Source organism: Festucalex cinctus, chromosome 9 (genome assembly GCF_051991245.1).
Source record: "Festucalex cinctus isolate MCC-2025b chromosome 9, RoL_Fcin_1.0, whole genome shotgun sequence".
In the NCBI taxonomy this organism is placed as follows: Eukaryota; Metazoa; Chordata; class Actinopteri; order Syngnathiformes; family Syngnathidae; genus Festucalex; species Festucalex cinctus.
The window spans coordinates 202,815-219,893 of NC_135419.1; the positions used below are offsets into that span (position 1 = coordinate 202,815).

Below are 17,079 nucleotides of genomic sequence, written 5' to 3' on the forward strand. Positions count from 1 at the left end.
AACGGTTGAGGTTGACAGGTCAAAGATGTGAATACTCGTGTGCACGCACACACACGCAGGGGCCCCCTCTCCAAGTGCCTGACGCATACTTGAGTGACGTCAGTGTGGCCGCTGAGAGATTCGTTTTCCAAATGCACACAAATGCACACAAATGTACGTGTGCACTCACGCAGAAAGGCAACAACATCCTAATCAATCTTTTACATTCTTGCTCACATCAAGCCAAACCGCGTGTGCGTTTGTGAGCACGTTTTTGACCAAATTGGAGTGGATACAGAAATATCTTGGATCTAATGAATACAATTTGAGTGAAAATGAATCAATGAAAATCAGACATTGCTTAATTTGAATTGTGGAATTATTAAGGAAAAACAACTGCATGAAACAAGACTGGACAATGCTAATGCTACGCGTAGAAAACAATTTGAGCATCGGGACATTCAACCAAGGTTGTCTTCTAATTCCAATTGGGCGTCTTCAAACTTGCAATCAGTCAGATGGCCCCTTTAACCCTATAAAGCCTGAAACATGCAATATGTGAGGCAAAATTCGGATTCTTTGTAGAGCATTTATTGGTCCATTTGAACAAACACACAAACGTTGTTTTTTTTTTCTTTTACGTAGGACTTTTATGTCATATCTGATGTTTTAAATTCGTACATTTATAACTGTCAAAAATATAATAATAAACAGACCTATCAAACAAAGTCTTTCCAACAATCAGAACGATTGATAAGCATCCGTGTCTCCTCCTTTCTCTATGGGGTAGATGCCACGGACTTCCGACTTCCGGGTTGCACACATCAGCGCAGTTTCCGGCCCACAATTCGCAAACAGGAAACAGAAACAAAGCTGATGGGTCAAAAGTCCCGCCTCCTCCATTGGGGCGAGCTTGCAAGGTCACCGGAAAATCCATCAGCTGGGTGGTGATACTGCCCTCTAATGGATTATCCGTGAAATGCATGTGTCAGACCAAATCCGTCAGGTTTTTTGTTGTTGTTGTTTTTTGTAACTTATTTTTTATTATTTCCAACACAACAACAATGCAAAAACACAAAAACAAAATGAACAAATGGTCAGTTGTTAGTATATAATGTCTATAATAATAGTCTAATAATGTTCATTGTGTTGGGTACGACGAAAGTGACTCCCAAGGTGTTCTCGAGAGCAATTTGCTCCCAGTGTCAGAAAGCCAAACTATGCGAGGGCTTTTCCTTCCTGGACCTGATGTGACACCTGTGTTGTACAACAAGAACAGCAGGGGCCCCAAAATGGAACCCTGCGGAACCCCATATGAAAGTGGGGCAGAGCGGCAAACAAAGCAACCAAGGCTAACACAAAATGCTCAGTCTGCCAAATGGAATCCAAACTACGAGAGTGACTCTCATTTTCATTGGTTCATTTTCATAATGTTTTTTTTTTTAATTATTTTTTTGATGACCTTTGTCAGACTCAAGTTATTTCTGTGACCTCTGTGGGTTTTTGTCTCCAAGTCTGTGAGCTTTTGTCCCGTCTCTGTGTCGGACTTGAAAGTTCTTTCCTCTGCCAGCCTCGCCTTTCACGTAAGGGCAGCAGGGCGGAGCCACGGGGGGGGCGGAGCCACGGGGGGGGAAGCATTGGGTTCAAGAAAGATGCAAGTTGCCCCCTTTGAGCCTCCGCTTTTTTGTTGTTTTTGTTTTGCTGCTTCTGTTCTATTGGCGGCTTTGTAGTCCAGTGAAGGTTGAGTGCAACCGCAGCCAGGTGTGTGCGCGTACACATGCTTATACGTGTGTGTGTCTTTGTGCCTTTTGTGTGTCCAGAATTTGCTTGATGTGTCTTTTCAGGCCGTTCTTCCTGTTGCGCGTGCGAGTCGGTCATGCTGGCCGCCTCCATTCAGCACCTGAGCGGCGTTTCCTTTTCTTGGCTCTTCGGCCAGCACAGCTGCCGTTGACTCAAACGCGCGAGAATCTCCTCCGTGACGACACACGTTTGTTTTGACAAGCACACAAAGTCACACCAAAGGAATCCGTCCCATCCAAGTGGGCAAATCGGAAGATTTCAACAAGAGAGAGAGAGAGCGAGACTTTGGTTTCAAGCTCGACTGCAAAGAGTTCTGGCCTGTTTTGTTTTGGAGTTGTAGCGTTTCAAAATGTGATCTCAAGTTAGGGTTTCAAATTCAACTTTCAAGCCTGAGTTCGGGTTTCAAAATAATGTTGGGCTCACTGTTACAATTTACATGTTAGAGTTTGAAAGAGGGCTTTTAAAACAGGCTTTTGAACCAGAGATGAGTGTTTTGAATTTAGGTTTTGAGTCCCGGTTAGTGTTTCCAATTTCAAACCATGCTTGAGTTGGGGCTTGAAGTCGTGTTCAAGACATTTTGGGGCTTTTACATTAGGAAAACGGGTCTCGAAATACAGTATGAAGATACGGCAAATGAGGGTTTCAAGGCAAGCCAAGGTTCGGGTTTTAAATAAGGATTTGATATATCAAATCATCGCACTGTATTCGATTGTACTGAACCTCTTTTGAGCAAGCTTGTCAATAAGTTGTTGCTTTTTTGGTGATGCTTTCAACGCTCTCCAAGCGGACCGCAGAGCCAACAGCCGTTTTTCAAACTCGGGAATCACTTCCGGGAGAAAGAAAACAACCAGGCCGGCGAAAGACATAAAAGTCGCGGGGAGAGCGATGCCACCATGACGCTTCCCAGGTTGTCGACGCCTTTGACGTCCTCCTCTCTTATCAATGGAGGTGAGGAAGCGGAATTAAGACGGGGAGCGCATGTGCCAGACGAGCCAGCAGCGGTCACGTCTCAAATAAGACGGAAAATGATTTGCAGAGGGCAAATGTTCCCCTTTTGAGCAGTGACGGATGCAGATGACGTGTGCAAAAATATCAACGGACAGACGAAATCTGGAGCACAACAACATGAAAGATGGAAGACGATCAGTCACGGAAAGAACATTTGAAAGGGTTTCAAAGTAGGTTTTATTCAAGTTTCAAGTTAGTGTTTACAGCCAGAATTAAAGTTTGAAGTTTGGTTACACGGCTTGGTTGGGGTTTTGAATTAGGGTTCCATGCAAGGGTTAGCATTCAAATCAGGGCTTTAAGACAGGGGGTCGGGTTTTAAGACTCTTTCAAGATAGTGTTGGCGTACGTTTAGGCTTCCGTATGTAGGAGCCAAATTGAGGAGACAGATCAGACGTCTGGAACGGGCAATTTAGGGTTATTTATTTATTTATTTATTTATTTATTTATTTATTTATTTATTTATTCATTCACAACCGGGCAAGAAAACCAAAACTAGACCTGGCAGATGACCCACGTAACACCATCAATGCACCCACAGCGACTGGACAAACGCAACAGGCTAAATACAGCAACGCTAATGAGCTCAGGAGACACACCTGGGGGAAAACAAGTGGCTGAGGGCACTGATTGGTCACAAACGGGGGAGGGAAAACACACTCAGGTGGACGAGGTTTGACATAACGAGACAAGCGAAGAAACCACAAACACATGACAAAAACACCAACCACAGACAAACGCACCCAAAAACAGCAAAAGAAAACAAAATCCACAGAACCAAAACATGACCGTTAGGGTTTGAAATTGGAACTTTACAACTAAATATGGGGAAATGGGAACAGCCAAACAAATAGAAGGTACAGTTTTTTTGTTTTGTTTTTTAATAGCAACAATTTATATGCATCAAAGATCAACTGTACAAGATTGTCCATACGAGTAATCCATTACATACATCTGTCAACAGGTATAAATACAATATCTTACAATGACATCATTCATGTGCTCATGCAGTATAATGCCCAAACAAAATAAATTAGAAATGCAATTTATTTTTGTATTTTTTTTCTTTTTGTTTACTGATTTAAGTCTTTTCAAAAAATACCATTTTTAAATGTACGTTCATACATGCTAGCAGTAAGTGCACATTAGCACAATGGTCTGTGGCGGCGGCAGTTTTCAACACATCAAGCAAATAACAACAACACGTGGTAATAACAGAAATAACGTCACAGGTTTTAACTGCTCCGAAATTGCTTAACGTGAATGAACATTAGGTACACCCAAGCTGAGATTCCCTCAGAATCATGAAAGCCAAAAAAAAAGACACACACAATTTAGCATTTGCTACCCGTCTCGTGTGGGTTTATTCAAGTCAACTTTCAAATTAAAATGGCTCCTTTCGACCAAAATGTCAGACTTGCTCCGTTTTTTTCTGGCTTCTGAGACCAAATTTGATGTTGCAAAGGGAAACTCTATTCGGGAGCTGATTTCAATTCAAAAATTCCTCAAAATAGGTTTTTGAGACTTTTTGTGGGTCAACTCATGATCAACATGCCGACCAAATTTCATGAACTAAAACTGGCTTTTATTTTACAATGACTCCCCACAATGCTGAGTGTGATGGCGCAACAAATGAAATGGCTTTGCAGTGTTTAGCAGCCTTTTTGTTGTTGTTGTTGTTGTTGTTGTTGTTGTTTTTTTCTCCGCCTTCTCCACCCAGTGAAGCGAATCTGCTCGGTGTGTTTCTTGAACTTCCACGGACGTGAAATAACGTTATTACAAATGTATACAAAGACCCCGGGGGTTCCCAAGAAGCGTGCTAAATGCTAAATAATCACATGTGACGATCTGCAAAATGTTTGAAGGACGGAACACGTCAATTCCTACGTGGTTGGCTTTTAAAAAAAAAAGACTTGTGATTGTTGACATTCTTCATCGCGTTCCAAAATGCGCTGGAGCGTCACGGCTGTCATTTGTCCGTCTGGTAACACTGGTAGTGAATGTGCTGGTGCCGGTGCACTTTGCCGTCCACGTGCGAGTGCGTGTGCGTGTGCGCGTGAATGTCCTGCGTGTAGATTTTGGGGTACGGCTTGGAGGAAGTCAGCGACTGCTTCCGGTGGACCGCGTAGTCCTCGTACGAGAGGTCGTCCGTGTCGGCGCCGGGGCGGGCGCGCTCGCGCCCCGCCACCGGGAGGCGCTGCGGGACGGGGAGGGCGGAGGAGGTTTGCGAGGAAGACGACGACGACGGTGAGGATGACGGGCAGGTGCCTTTGGACCGGCAGAACCAGAGGAGGGCGGTGCCCAGCACGAAGGCCACGCCTGCCGGTATCCCGATGATGGCGGGCCAGGGCAGGCCGGGCGAGGCGGCCGTCAGGACTAAGTTGTTTCGGGGCGTCGCATCTGCAAGGACGCAATCGGGATTCAAGGAGAGGTGGCAGAAGAAAACGCCGCAAGCCAAAGACAGAAGCAGCTGATCTGACCTGGCAGCACGGTGAGGTAGGCGCTGCGGAAGCTGTATCCCATCGTGTTGGCGCCCAAGCAGACGTACATGCCGGCGTCCTCCTTCTTGGCGCGAGTGATCAGAAGCTTGTTGAGGTACGAGCCGTCGGGCCGCGACCAAACGTCCCCCGTGGGCAGGACCGCAAAGCGGTGGTCCCCTACCTGAAGGACAACACGCCACGATGGCATCCATCAGATCTCACTTACTGTGTGGTTAAAAAAAAGATTTTTTTATTTTCGGAATATCCATGACTAATACATTTATTTGCACTGTATTTTCTTTGATTTATTGAATCGGAATCTGAATCGTTTGACGTCTCTAGCCGTCAATGGCAGTCAGCCAATGAGGTATGCGCGGTGGCGCCGTACCTCCAGCGTGGAGTTGAACTTGCTCTCGTGTCCGCCCTCCACCCGCTTGAGCCACTGGATGACGGGCTTGACGTCACTGCGCACTTTGCACTGGAAGGACGTGCTGGCGCCGAAGTCCACCGTCGTGTTGACCGGGTGGGTGCCCGTCAGGATGGGCTTGGAATTGGTGCGTTCTGTCCAAAAGACAAGGAAAAAGTGCCGTCTTCAATCGCCCCGTTGTCGACTCGTGTTGTATTTTGCGCCACTCACGTATGACTTCCACTTTGTAGGTTGCGTTGATGCGTCCGGCCGGGTTGGACACGTGACACGTGTACTTGCCGCTGTGCTCGGGCGTCAGGCTCTTGAGACTCAGGGTCCACTTCTGCTTCCCGTCCTCCTGGTGGGGGCGGGCCAGCGGACGCCCGTCCTTGAGCCACACGATGTCCGGGCGAGGGTTGCCGCCGGCCGCGCACTTGAGGCGCACGGAGCTTCCCACCGGCCGGGCGATGACGCGCTTCCTCATCTTGGCTGGCTGAGTGAAGCGAGGACGCGCTGCAAGTAAGTTATTATTGGAACGAATACATAATTATTATGACTACATTAATACATTTTAAAGATTATATATTGTTTCCATCGATTGTAAAAGAGTTATCATCATAACCATATCAAATACAGCATATTCATCCTTTTAATTAAAAAAAAAAAAAGAACATTCTCATACTAAAGAAATGCCGACAAAATTTCAATTAATTTTTAAAGTAATATTTTAAAGAGTACAAAAATCATTTGACAAATATTTCGTAAACAAACAAACAGCAAATTAAGTGGGGAGGTCGGCTGGATTATTCAAAAAATATTAATTATACGATTATTATGACACAATTTAAGAAATATTCTTGAATTTTTTTTTATCACAATTTCTTAAAAATGAAAAATAATCTAAAAAGTATGAAAATCAACTAATAAACAAATACATTGAGAGAAACTGTTTTGTAGTTGGCCTATAACTAATTCCCTTTAGAAAGTAACGTTCCCAATGTTGTTTCCAAATAAAAAGAAAGGACTGAAATGTGAGTTGAGGAATCGTGTTGCTTTTGCAGCCCCGCATGAAAACAAACGTCGTGTTATTGCAGCGGCGTGTCAACAAGCAGGCCAAAGAGTTATGTGACACCTTCTTGGAAACGGCTCTCCACTGGGCGGGATCGCACAACAAAAGGCTTTCGAGTCTGGCCCGCTTTCGTCTCTGTCCACTCGTGGAGGAACGCGACCGGACGGCCCCAAAGCATCGGAACCAGACGCCAGCGCCAGAAATCCAGCAGGAAAAACATGCAAAAGGAACGGCAAGCGATTCTCATGCAAAGCTTTTGGCTTGATGTCGTACAACAGGAATGAAATCAAAGGGGAGGTGAGCAGGCAGCAGATGGAAAACGCTTCACAAGCAAACGCGTGTTTTGCACTTATTGCGTCATAGGAAGAAGGCATATTCTGGCCTAAAAATGCCTTCGTCACGGCCTTTCATTTGACATCTGACTTGATGGGGATTGCTGCAAATATAGTTTTGGCCTTCTCACTAATCAACTTTAAACTTGCTCCATCACATTAACGTCACAACTAATCAGCACCAACAAAGTCAGCTGCACTTGCCACCTGTCCGTCAACTTTCCAGACGGTCGGATAACAACAGCAGCAAAATGAAACGGTTTTTGTTTTTTTGTGTGTGTGTCTTTGATGCATTTGCGCTTGTTGTGATTGTTGACCTCTGCATTCATATTTTGGCACATGAAAATCTCACATACCAAAAACACACATGGTCAATATCATGTTGGCTGCTAATCTGTCGGTGCGAGTGGAGCAAAGAAACAAATCCAAAAGTATTGGGACACAGTCCTTAATCAAACAATGGATGTCAAGAAATATTACGATGAAACGTTTAGAAAGGGAAACATACTTGAGGCAAAGTTACATTCAACATTATTATGTGATATGATTCTATTTGAATTGCCATTATTACCTATCTTCCCGGCCAGCTCCGGAACGTGCTCCGAGTTGGCCGATCCGGCTCGGGAATCGTCTAGAATGACAGAAAAACAAAGCATTGGAATGAATACATAATTCTTATGAATACATGAATACATTTTCCCGATGGGTTAGGGTTAGGCACCTGCGTGTTGAAAAACGAGTCGGGCTCGTGAGCGGAGAAAAGCGCCGCGTCATCAACAAGACCACAAAATGGTGCCGAGCAGTCAAGACGTGCTCCAATTTTCATTCGCAACGCAAGCGTGCGCTTATGCGTGTGCGTGCGTGCGTGTTCTCAGGTGAGCCTCAACGTGATCCTATAAGTCCTCATCCAATCAATCGCCACACATTTTTTTTCCGTAGGCGTGTGAGCACATCTGCTGCAGACTCAACAATACGCTTGAGAAGGAAAAAACCCCCAAAAACCACTCAAGGTGTTTGCGTGCATTCGTGTGTGTGTTGAAGTTGACGCAGGAGAGTTTCCTATTTCCTGAAGCCGACACAGCTGAGGGAAACACGAGTGGCACTGATTGGTCACAAACCAGGAAGGGAAGACACGCTCAGGTGGACGAGGTTTGACATAACGAGACAAGGAAAGGAACCACGAACGCATGACAAAAACACCAAAAGAAAAAATTCCAACCCCACAGAACCAAAACATGACAAAAGTCAGAATTCAAACTAAGAATTCCAAGAACAAAGTGAGAATCCTGACAAACTTTTTTTTTTTTTTCTCTTCACTGGCCCGAATCTTTTTCCATAGTTTTAAATGGAAAATGAAATGTACAATAATTTAAGTTTTCATACTCGTTAACACAAAAGTGGAAAATATGAAGCTAATATAATGTGGCTGCAGCTCCAAGTCATTTCATAATAATTCATAAACTGGAGTTAATATTAAAAAGATGTGGTGAAATGCATGAAATTAGGTGGAAACACAGGAAAAAGTCTCAAGGACCCACGCCCAAAATTTAAGTCAGCCATTTTGGTTTGAAGGACGGATTATTGAAAATTGCAGGACTTGATGTGCTTTATGATGAACTTCAACTCGGAAATGAATAAAAAACCCAAATGGGAAGCTCGTAAGCAACACTGACGCAGCTCTAAATTGAAACGATTTTTTTTTGCCAAGAGCGTCGAATGTGGGCAGAGAATGGGCTCAAAATGTGACGATTTCCAGGAATCGTCATGAGAAAGCAAGAAATTATTTGGAGTCATTTCACACTATACTGTAAATTCCGTCTGCTTTCCCGTGGCTGACCCCGACCTACCCGGAACAAGGCATGAGAAGAAAAAAATTCCCACTCAGGGACGGATAAAATATCCTCGTCTGTTCCCGAGTGCTCGTGTTTCCGTTATTCTTCCTGAAAAAAAGAAAAGAAAAGTGTGACGATTGCATTGTTTCCATGCAACAAAACTTTTATTCTGGCGTCCGTGTGAGATTGTGCAAATCCACGCGCGTGATTAACGAGCAGCACTTTTACGGCAGACTCCGGATCTGTTTTCCATCACTTCCTCGCTCGTCTCGTCGCACTCGCTGGAGCCAACTTCGGCTCGTTTGACGTCGCCATAAGATTTGCACGTGCGTGTGCGCAACCGCCGTCCTGTAATGTGCGGAAAAGAATAGAAGGAAAACAAAAGGCATAGAAACGATCTGTAATTGCGGCCTTCAAGACTTTTTCCAAAGCGAAACCGCGTTTGGTTGGACACGATTCCAAATCAACAGGACTCTTGTTTAAACATCAATCCAAGTGAAATTGCTCAAATTCTGATGCCATTTTCATTAGACGGCATACGTGAAAGCGTTGCGGATAGCTGCTACCAATTCGGACTCAGGGCGGACCCCAAAATGGCTGCTCCAAAGCAAAATGGCCGACTTCCAGTTCAGTTTCAGACACTGGTGCTTGAGAGTTTCTTGTTTAGGAGACATAAATGTCCAAACGTCGGCGAAACTGCTGCGACCTGAATGAAATGAAATGAAATGAAATGAAATGAAATGAAATGAAATGCTTCCAAATCAAATGGCCAACATCCGGTTCAATTTTGGGCAGGGCTCATTCAGACTTTTTCATACGTCCTGTCCACCTAATTTGGTGTTGCCACAATGAAACTGCTCTTGGAGCTCTTTTCAGCGGGATACGCGCACTTGCAAAAGAGGTGATTCATTCTTCACAGAGTCATAATAAACAGCCATTCCAACAGGACCCAAAATATGGACAAGGACGTCATGCGATGACTTCACGTCCGGCTCACAGGTGGTGTGCGTGTGTCTCGTTAACGCATGCTGATGATGTCATGACTGGCACGCAATAGCGAGGCCTTCATTCTTCAAATGTACAATCCTGCCTCGTTCAGCTCAACGGACCACAGATTGCACTGGGAATCACTAGCAAGCATCATGCTGGCTCGCTCCGTCCGTCCGTCCGTCCGATGCCCAGTGGAATAATGATGATGGTGTTCCATGTATATTGATGATTGTACCACTACCAATACACATTCGTTCTTTCCATGGCCAATCGAGGTGGATGTCACTGTTTGAAGGAAGGCGAACACCGTACGCATCAGTGTCGTAAACACCTTAAAAAAAAAAGAAAGAAAGAGTTTATGGTCGCGTTTAAAATAGTATTTGGGGGCGATGTTCTGTGGAAATGTTTGTAATTTCTCTGGCTGAGGGTCATGTTCCTATTTTTTGGGGATGATGGTGCGCATTACTCGACATATCACATTGGCGGGTGAAGATTGATGATGATTTGATGTCTTTATATTTAGACTTTGGCTCCAACCTCAAACCACCCGACTCTATAAAAACTCAAGTCACACCCCAAAAATAGTTTGTGATCAAAGTGGAGCTGCGTGCTCAAAGAGATGCCTCCCTTTTGCCGTTGGGATCAAAATGGTGGCTAGTTGGCATAACGATCTCAATTCGGACACACTCTTGGCCATCAAATTGTTGAGTGCTGAAGCCATTGCAGCTCTGTTGCAAATCAAAACAGCAGCACCACTCCTGCACGTAAAGCCTCCCTCACACGTCAGCCCGTGTGATGCTGTCGTTGCGCCGTTGACGAAGTCCGTTGCTAACCAAAACAGCGACACTTATCTGAAGATCGGATGAATTAGTGTCCGCTTGAAGAGATTTCACAGCTCCATAAAAGTGTGCAAATACTCGCCACTTGTTTTCAACTTATTCGATTTCCACATCTGCAAGGATGTCGTCTGTCTTCCGCGCGCTTGCCAGCTGCCACGCGTGGAATTCAAGCGCACATCAAGGCGGCGACTCACTCAAAGACTGCGGCTGCTACTGATCCCATCTTAGATGCGCCGTACTGGAAGATGAGAAATAGGCGAGATTGTGCCAGTGCTCCAAAAAATTCCGCCTAATGTTGCTACGTGTTTGGCTACACAGCCTGAAGAATATGGCCGATTGTTGTTGCATTTTCCACCAACTGGGACTTGCAGAATGACTTCAAATGCAGTAAAACAGCTGGGAGTTGCTTCCGTCAAAATGAGATCATTTGGAGATTTTGAATAACATACAGGACAAATATAGTCGAATATTAGCATTTAGAATGAGCTTTAGGGGGGAAAAAACGAGTTCTTGCACTTCTTGGTTTGCTTTTCAGCAGTTTTGTGCCATCTTTGAATTGTAATTGTTATGCATGAGAGCCCTTTGAACTGGGGGGAAAAAATAACAGTACATGGTTATGAATTAATGGTATTTTTGTTTGTCATACGTCCGGTTGGGAAGTGCATGGTGGAACTCCGATGTTGTCCCCTGGTAGCGCTGACAAAAAACACCCTGGACTGGTCGCCAGCCAATCGCAGCTAAAACATTATTTAAAGAGATAATACATTTTAATTGACCAATTAAAAAAAAAAAGAGTGAAAAATGCAAGAGCTCAACATTGCTGATAAATGGCGCCACATGGCTGCTTACTTTATTTAATAGTCATTAAAAAAAAGAAAAGAAAAAAGAATTGCCATCGTTATTCCTTTGATGTTCGCTGAGATCTCACTTTGTCCTTATTTTCCCCAAATGTACGACCTGAGCGCTGCTCCACTTAAGAGGTTCCACTCAGGGGTTTTGTGTGTGCGTGCACGCGTGCGTGTGACGCTAACAATAGATTAGCACATCTAATCCTTCAAGCTGCATAATAGCCACTAAGCTGTCTATTCACATGTACATGCTCTGATCAGACGCAGTCCATTCCACTTTTTCTTCCTTTCTTTTGAACTTTTTCCTTTTCCCTTCAACTACTTTGTTTTCTTGTAAAATAAGACAACAAAAAAAAACCCAAACAAGTACCACACAACATCTGCAGAACATTCCTAACCCAACCATGTTTGATCCTAAAAACAAAGCCCGGGCGAGTAAGCGACCGTTGTGTCACTGAACATAGTACAAATGTGATCATCAAACTTTGCCAGCATGCTCCGACCACACACAATGACAAAAACTCAAACCCAATTTAGCCTCTTTAATCTGTCTCGTATACAGCATGCGGTTCAACACAACAACTCGACAGAAACTCCAAGATGAAGAAGACTTAATTGTCTCCTGGAATGTGCCAAAATCAGCCAAAAATATGCTAACGGTACTTTGAACCAAAATGGCTAGCTAGCTAGCATTTCGGCTTGCTTGCTCGCGCGGCGAAACACGTTACATTTTCACTCCTAAATCGGTCATCATCACCTCCAAGGTGGCGATGAAGCCACACTTTTTACAAGTATCGTTCTCACGAAAGGATTACATGGAGTCATGAACAAAATACAGAGAAGCCACGCTAATTGCCAAGCTAACTTAAGATAAACGTACAATCCTCGTGAAACACAGCAGTTAAGGGTACACTTTTCCCATAAGTAAAGCTGGAATTGCGTTCAAGTGAAGCGTATTTAACTTTGAATAGAAAAATAGTCGGCAATTTAATTAGTGTCTGGAGAGGAAATTGGAGACAATAATGCTACACACAAACAGTTCTGGAAATAAATTGTCTTACATTACGGCATACGTCAGCCAGGAAGTGTCTTCGAAGATTACGAGTATATTCTTATAATCTCACAAAAGAAGACTGAGGCTTTTGAGATGAAACGCAATCATCGTCGATTGAGGTTCCTGTACACAACACATAGAAGCAACAAATGCATCAGAAGTGAGATAACGGCAACAATTGTAGCCCACAAACATCTTCTTCAATTGTGAAAGAGTTTCCTGGTTTGGCCATGCTACAAGATGTTGCTCAAACCATCCGTCAAGGGTCTGTGGAAGGAAAGCAAGGCGGGGTTGCCTAGAATTAATGACTACATTACATCATAAATAATGATCAATAACAAAAACATCAAGCACAGACAGACTATGGCATACTGAATGTCAATAATGAAACTTTGCTTTCACAATACAGTCCTGCGTTTTGATTTTGTCTTTGACTGACGGTATTTTTGCAGCATTCCACCAGCTTCCCTTGAATTCGTGTATTCACAGTCGACTTTGTGTGATGAGGTTTGGAGGGTCATGAAAACATGCACGACAACAAACGAGCGTGTGAAGCACCGGAAAGTATGCAGCTGAGCATCGACGTTCATTTGTTGCTTTCCTAAGAAGAGGGTGATGAAGATGCAAATCTCAGTCTAATGAGCTCCTCCTTCAAAGTAATTGCTTTACATTTATAATGAGGTATTATTGAGAGTTTCAAATCTGAAATTTCAAAGTCTCTTCAGTGCTACGAAGTCATACGTAATGTGGCCTCACCATCTTATCAAGCTTTCCCTTCATCCCGGGAAAGACTCTTCAACCATTTAACAGCTGAAAACTTTCTTCCATCTGTTTTGAACCACTTGGATCTGTTTCTTTACCTCCTTGATCCAAAGTCTTTAAAGTCCGCCACCAACGGTATTTCTACTCCTCGCAGCCTTCACTCCCCCTTTTTTCAGCTAATCTTCATTCCTCCTGTTTTCCAAGTCAGTGCACCACTCCACCTTTCCAAATCTTCCTCCATCTGCTCCCTGCAGATCACAATGTCATCTGCAAACATCATGTTCCACGAGGATTACACTTTAAGCTCAGCTTTCAGCCTATCAAATCCTATTCAAGTTTTTTCTTTTCTTATCCATCTCCATTGCAAACGGGAACAGGTTCAGAGCTCATCCCCAATTCAGTCACATCTCCGCCCGCAGCTCTCACATGTGTCCTAAACTATTCTAACTGACTTCTCTGTCGCTCCAGACTTGCGATACCACAGGTCTTCTCTAGGGACCCCCTATCGACTTTCTCTATCTACAAAGAAACAATGCAGAACTGCACTGCTCCATCTACACCCACAAGGCAAAAGAAAAAAAAAAAATGTCTGCGGTACTTACATGTCCTTGCCACGGAACCTCACAAAATCCCAAAAGTCTCATTATCAGTATCCGTGATATTATTGACCCGTTTTAACCATGAAGTGTTACCACATGATGTCGTCGTGTTTTCCACCGTATTAGCATTTCCGATCAAGCCAGTGTTTAGACAGCGACAGTATCTTGATGTTCCAGACGTGTTCCAGCTCGAACCGTCCACGCTTTGTGCGATTCACCTGATGACATCTCCTGCGGAAGCGCTGAGGGAAAAGAAAAAAAAAAAAAAAATCCATTCTTGACTTTTTTTTCTTTCTTTTTTTTCTCCCTTCCATGCCTGGCGTCTCTTTTAGCGGAGGCGAAACGAGGCGGAACCAGAGGATGTGGGACAGACAGGCGTGAAATGGAGGCCCGACCCCCCTCATCAGTCAAAGCGTGCGCATGTGTGTGAGTGCGTGTGCTGACGTCCAATCTCGCCTCCATTCCGCCCGCAAAAACATCTTTTGAAATGCGATTCGGCATGCGCGCTTTGTTTCATAGGAGCCGGCATGTTTACATCTCGCCGTCGTCGCTGTGGCTCCAGGATTTCCGCCCGCGGGGACATACTAGAAGGGGCCCCGTGCCGGTTCTGACACCAAGACTTCAACGAGACTCGCTCATACCATACTCGGTGCTGGTCCACGGGGGTGGAACCAAGTTAAGAATCATCACCAGTCAACACAACAACTAGACAAAAATACATTGAAAATCTTGTCAAAAAGTGGTCATATGGCACAGGCCAGGAGAAAAAAAGTCAAAAAAAAAAACACGGTCAAATAACTGGCCAAGACCAGTCAGAACCAAGTTAAGAATCAAGTAAAAAATTTAAAAAAAAACAACGCAAAAACAGACAAGGACCACAACAAGAACTATGTAAAGAACCAGTCAAAAAAAAAAGTCAACACCAAAGAATAAAAGAAATAAAAGAACATACAAAATCACATAAAACAAAACAAAACAAAACAGTCAATAACCACATCAGGTGAAAAAAACAAAAACAAACAAACAAAAAAAACATAAAAAGATCCAGTCCCAATAAAAAAATAAAAAAATAAAAAAAAAAGGCAAAGCACAGTCAAGAAACTTTTGCGAATCAATGAGGAACCAATCGGGAGACAACTAGAAAACCAATTCAAGAAGCAGTCAAAAAATAAGGCAAAAAAAACAACATGCAAGAATCAGTCAAGAGTCTATAACCAAGTCAAAATAACAGTCAAAACCCCCAACAATCCTGTCCAGGCCATAATTGGACTCGATATAAGCAGACTTCAACTAACCAACAGTATTTCTAAACAACCTGTTGCCGTCATTTGTGCTTTGCTGAGGTAATGACAATCAATGTCATGTTCCCGCTGAATCATAAATATATATAAATATGTATATATCTAAAAATGGAAAAGTGTGAGCTTGAGGCCTCCAGCAGTTAAACAAACGCGCTACATTTTTCTGCCATGAGCGAGGCAGCACGGCATGTAACCTGAGCACAAGAATCCTGCTAGACATCGTAAATACGCACCAACAGTCAGTCAAGAGTGGTCCAGATGGTCCACTCGGCTTGTTAGAAGGCGAATGTGTGACAAAGTGAGGTTGGATTATTTGAGCTGCTTCCTACACACAAAACACGCGTGCGTTGTCTGCACATAAATAATATTTCAACTTGCAGACACGTGCGTGTGCATGTGTGCGACTCAAAGCAATTAGCTTGCAGACTTTTACGTCCACCTTTACATCCTTTCCAGACAGGCAGCAGATATCTCAATTCCAAATGAAGAAACTTGAGAGTACGGAGGAGGTGGACAAATGAGGTCAGAAGGAACTGGATCCAAAAGGTCTTCAAACACAGACAATGGCGGGCGACGGACGAAGGGACATGGAAGGGGGTATAAAAGGACTGAGGACTGAAGAAGCAGCAGATGCAGAATGAAGAACTGAATTATTGAGCTATGAAGTGAAGGACAGAGAGACTTGAGGACTGTTGATGGAGGACGCAGGTACAAAGGGACGAGATACTGAGTGAGTGAAAAAATTGTCAGATGATTGTTTGGATGGATAGTTGCCGCGAGGATGAAGGAACTGGACTATAGCGCAACAAATGAATGGGGGACAGGACTAAAGACCTGGATGATGTCGAGGTGAAGGACAGAGGGATTTGTCAGATAGCAGCAGAGCTATAAAGTAACGTAATACTGAGAGATGGAAAGACCAAAGAACCCGAAGACGAGAGGCCGTGGGCGCTAAGTTCAATGAATTCAACACTCTGCCTCGACTCAAATATGGGGGAAGGAAGGTTTAAAGTCATGGACAGACGGACGGAGATAGATAATATACAGTCCTGTAAAGAGACAGCAGATGATCGTTTGGAGGGACAGCGAAAGGTACTTTGGAGCTGAATTCAGAAGGACATAAATAGAAAAATGTCGACTCCGGAGCCCTGATCTTCATCTGCAACCTGATCCCACATGTTGGTTTTTGTCTAGTGAACAGCTGCAGTCTCACTTGGGACGACGTCAGCTGGAAAAAACATAAAGCGCCACTTGGAGACCAAAGCAACAATTCGATGTGGCGCCTGGACAGGGCCTCGCTTTTTTTTTTTTATTTCGTGCTACAGCCTCATTCCAAAAGTAAACCAATTATTTTCATCCTCAAAATTGTACATTTACTGCTAAACATTGAACAATTATTTTTGTATGCTGCCACTGTCGCGACTGTGTTATGTTTGGTTTGAGCGAGCAATCAGGATGTAACCAGCAACTAGTTTCAACTGGTCAGAAGCTATGTGATGTCAGGAATCTCCTCATCTGGTGAGAAGCCAATCAGTTTTACCCGCGTGTCAGTCAGCAGCGAATCAGATAACGCCCCGTCAGTCCTGTTTCCACATGTCTGGCCGCAGCCAATCCGATCCATTCGCGTACGATATAAGCGTGTTGGTGCCCAATTATTCATCTGCTGATCTGTTCCTCTGCTCACCTCTCCAGCTCAAGCTCGTTCCATGATGCCTTCTCGTTGTTTCTGGTCTAGTCAAGTTGATGTTATGCCAACAAAGTGTTCACTCTTCCTCGTGTCTGC

The 17,079-nt window shown here is 44.0% G+C and overlaps 1 protein-coding gene across 4 annotated transcripts in view; it reads right to left on the reverse strand.

Moving 5' to 3' along the window:
* Positions 1–3,261: 3,261 nt before the first annotated feature.
* The window catches only part of fgfrl1a (fibroblast growth factor receptor like 1a), a 33,994-nt gene continuing 20,176 nt past the window's right edge, over positions 3,262–17,079 (reverse strand). For 3 of the 4 annotated variants that reach the window (XM_077531246.1, XM_077531247.1, XM_077531244.1), the window contains 5 exons: positions 7,643–7,702; positions 5,902–6,183; positions 5,653–5,825; positions 5,265–5,445; positions 3,262–5,184 (listed from right to left, as the gene is read on the reverse strand). In XM_077531246.1, coding sequence (XP_077387372.1) covers positions 4,754–5,184; positions 5,265–5,445; positions 5,653–5,825; positions 5,902–6,183; positions 7,643–7,702 — 1,127 coding nt within the window. In that variant the 3' untranslated portion in view covers positions 3,262–4,753. The other variant, XM_077531248.1, reaches the window with a different exon arrangement.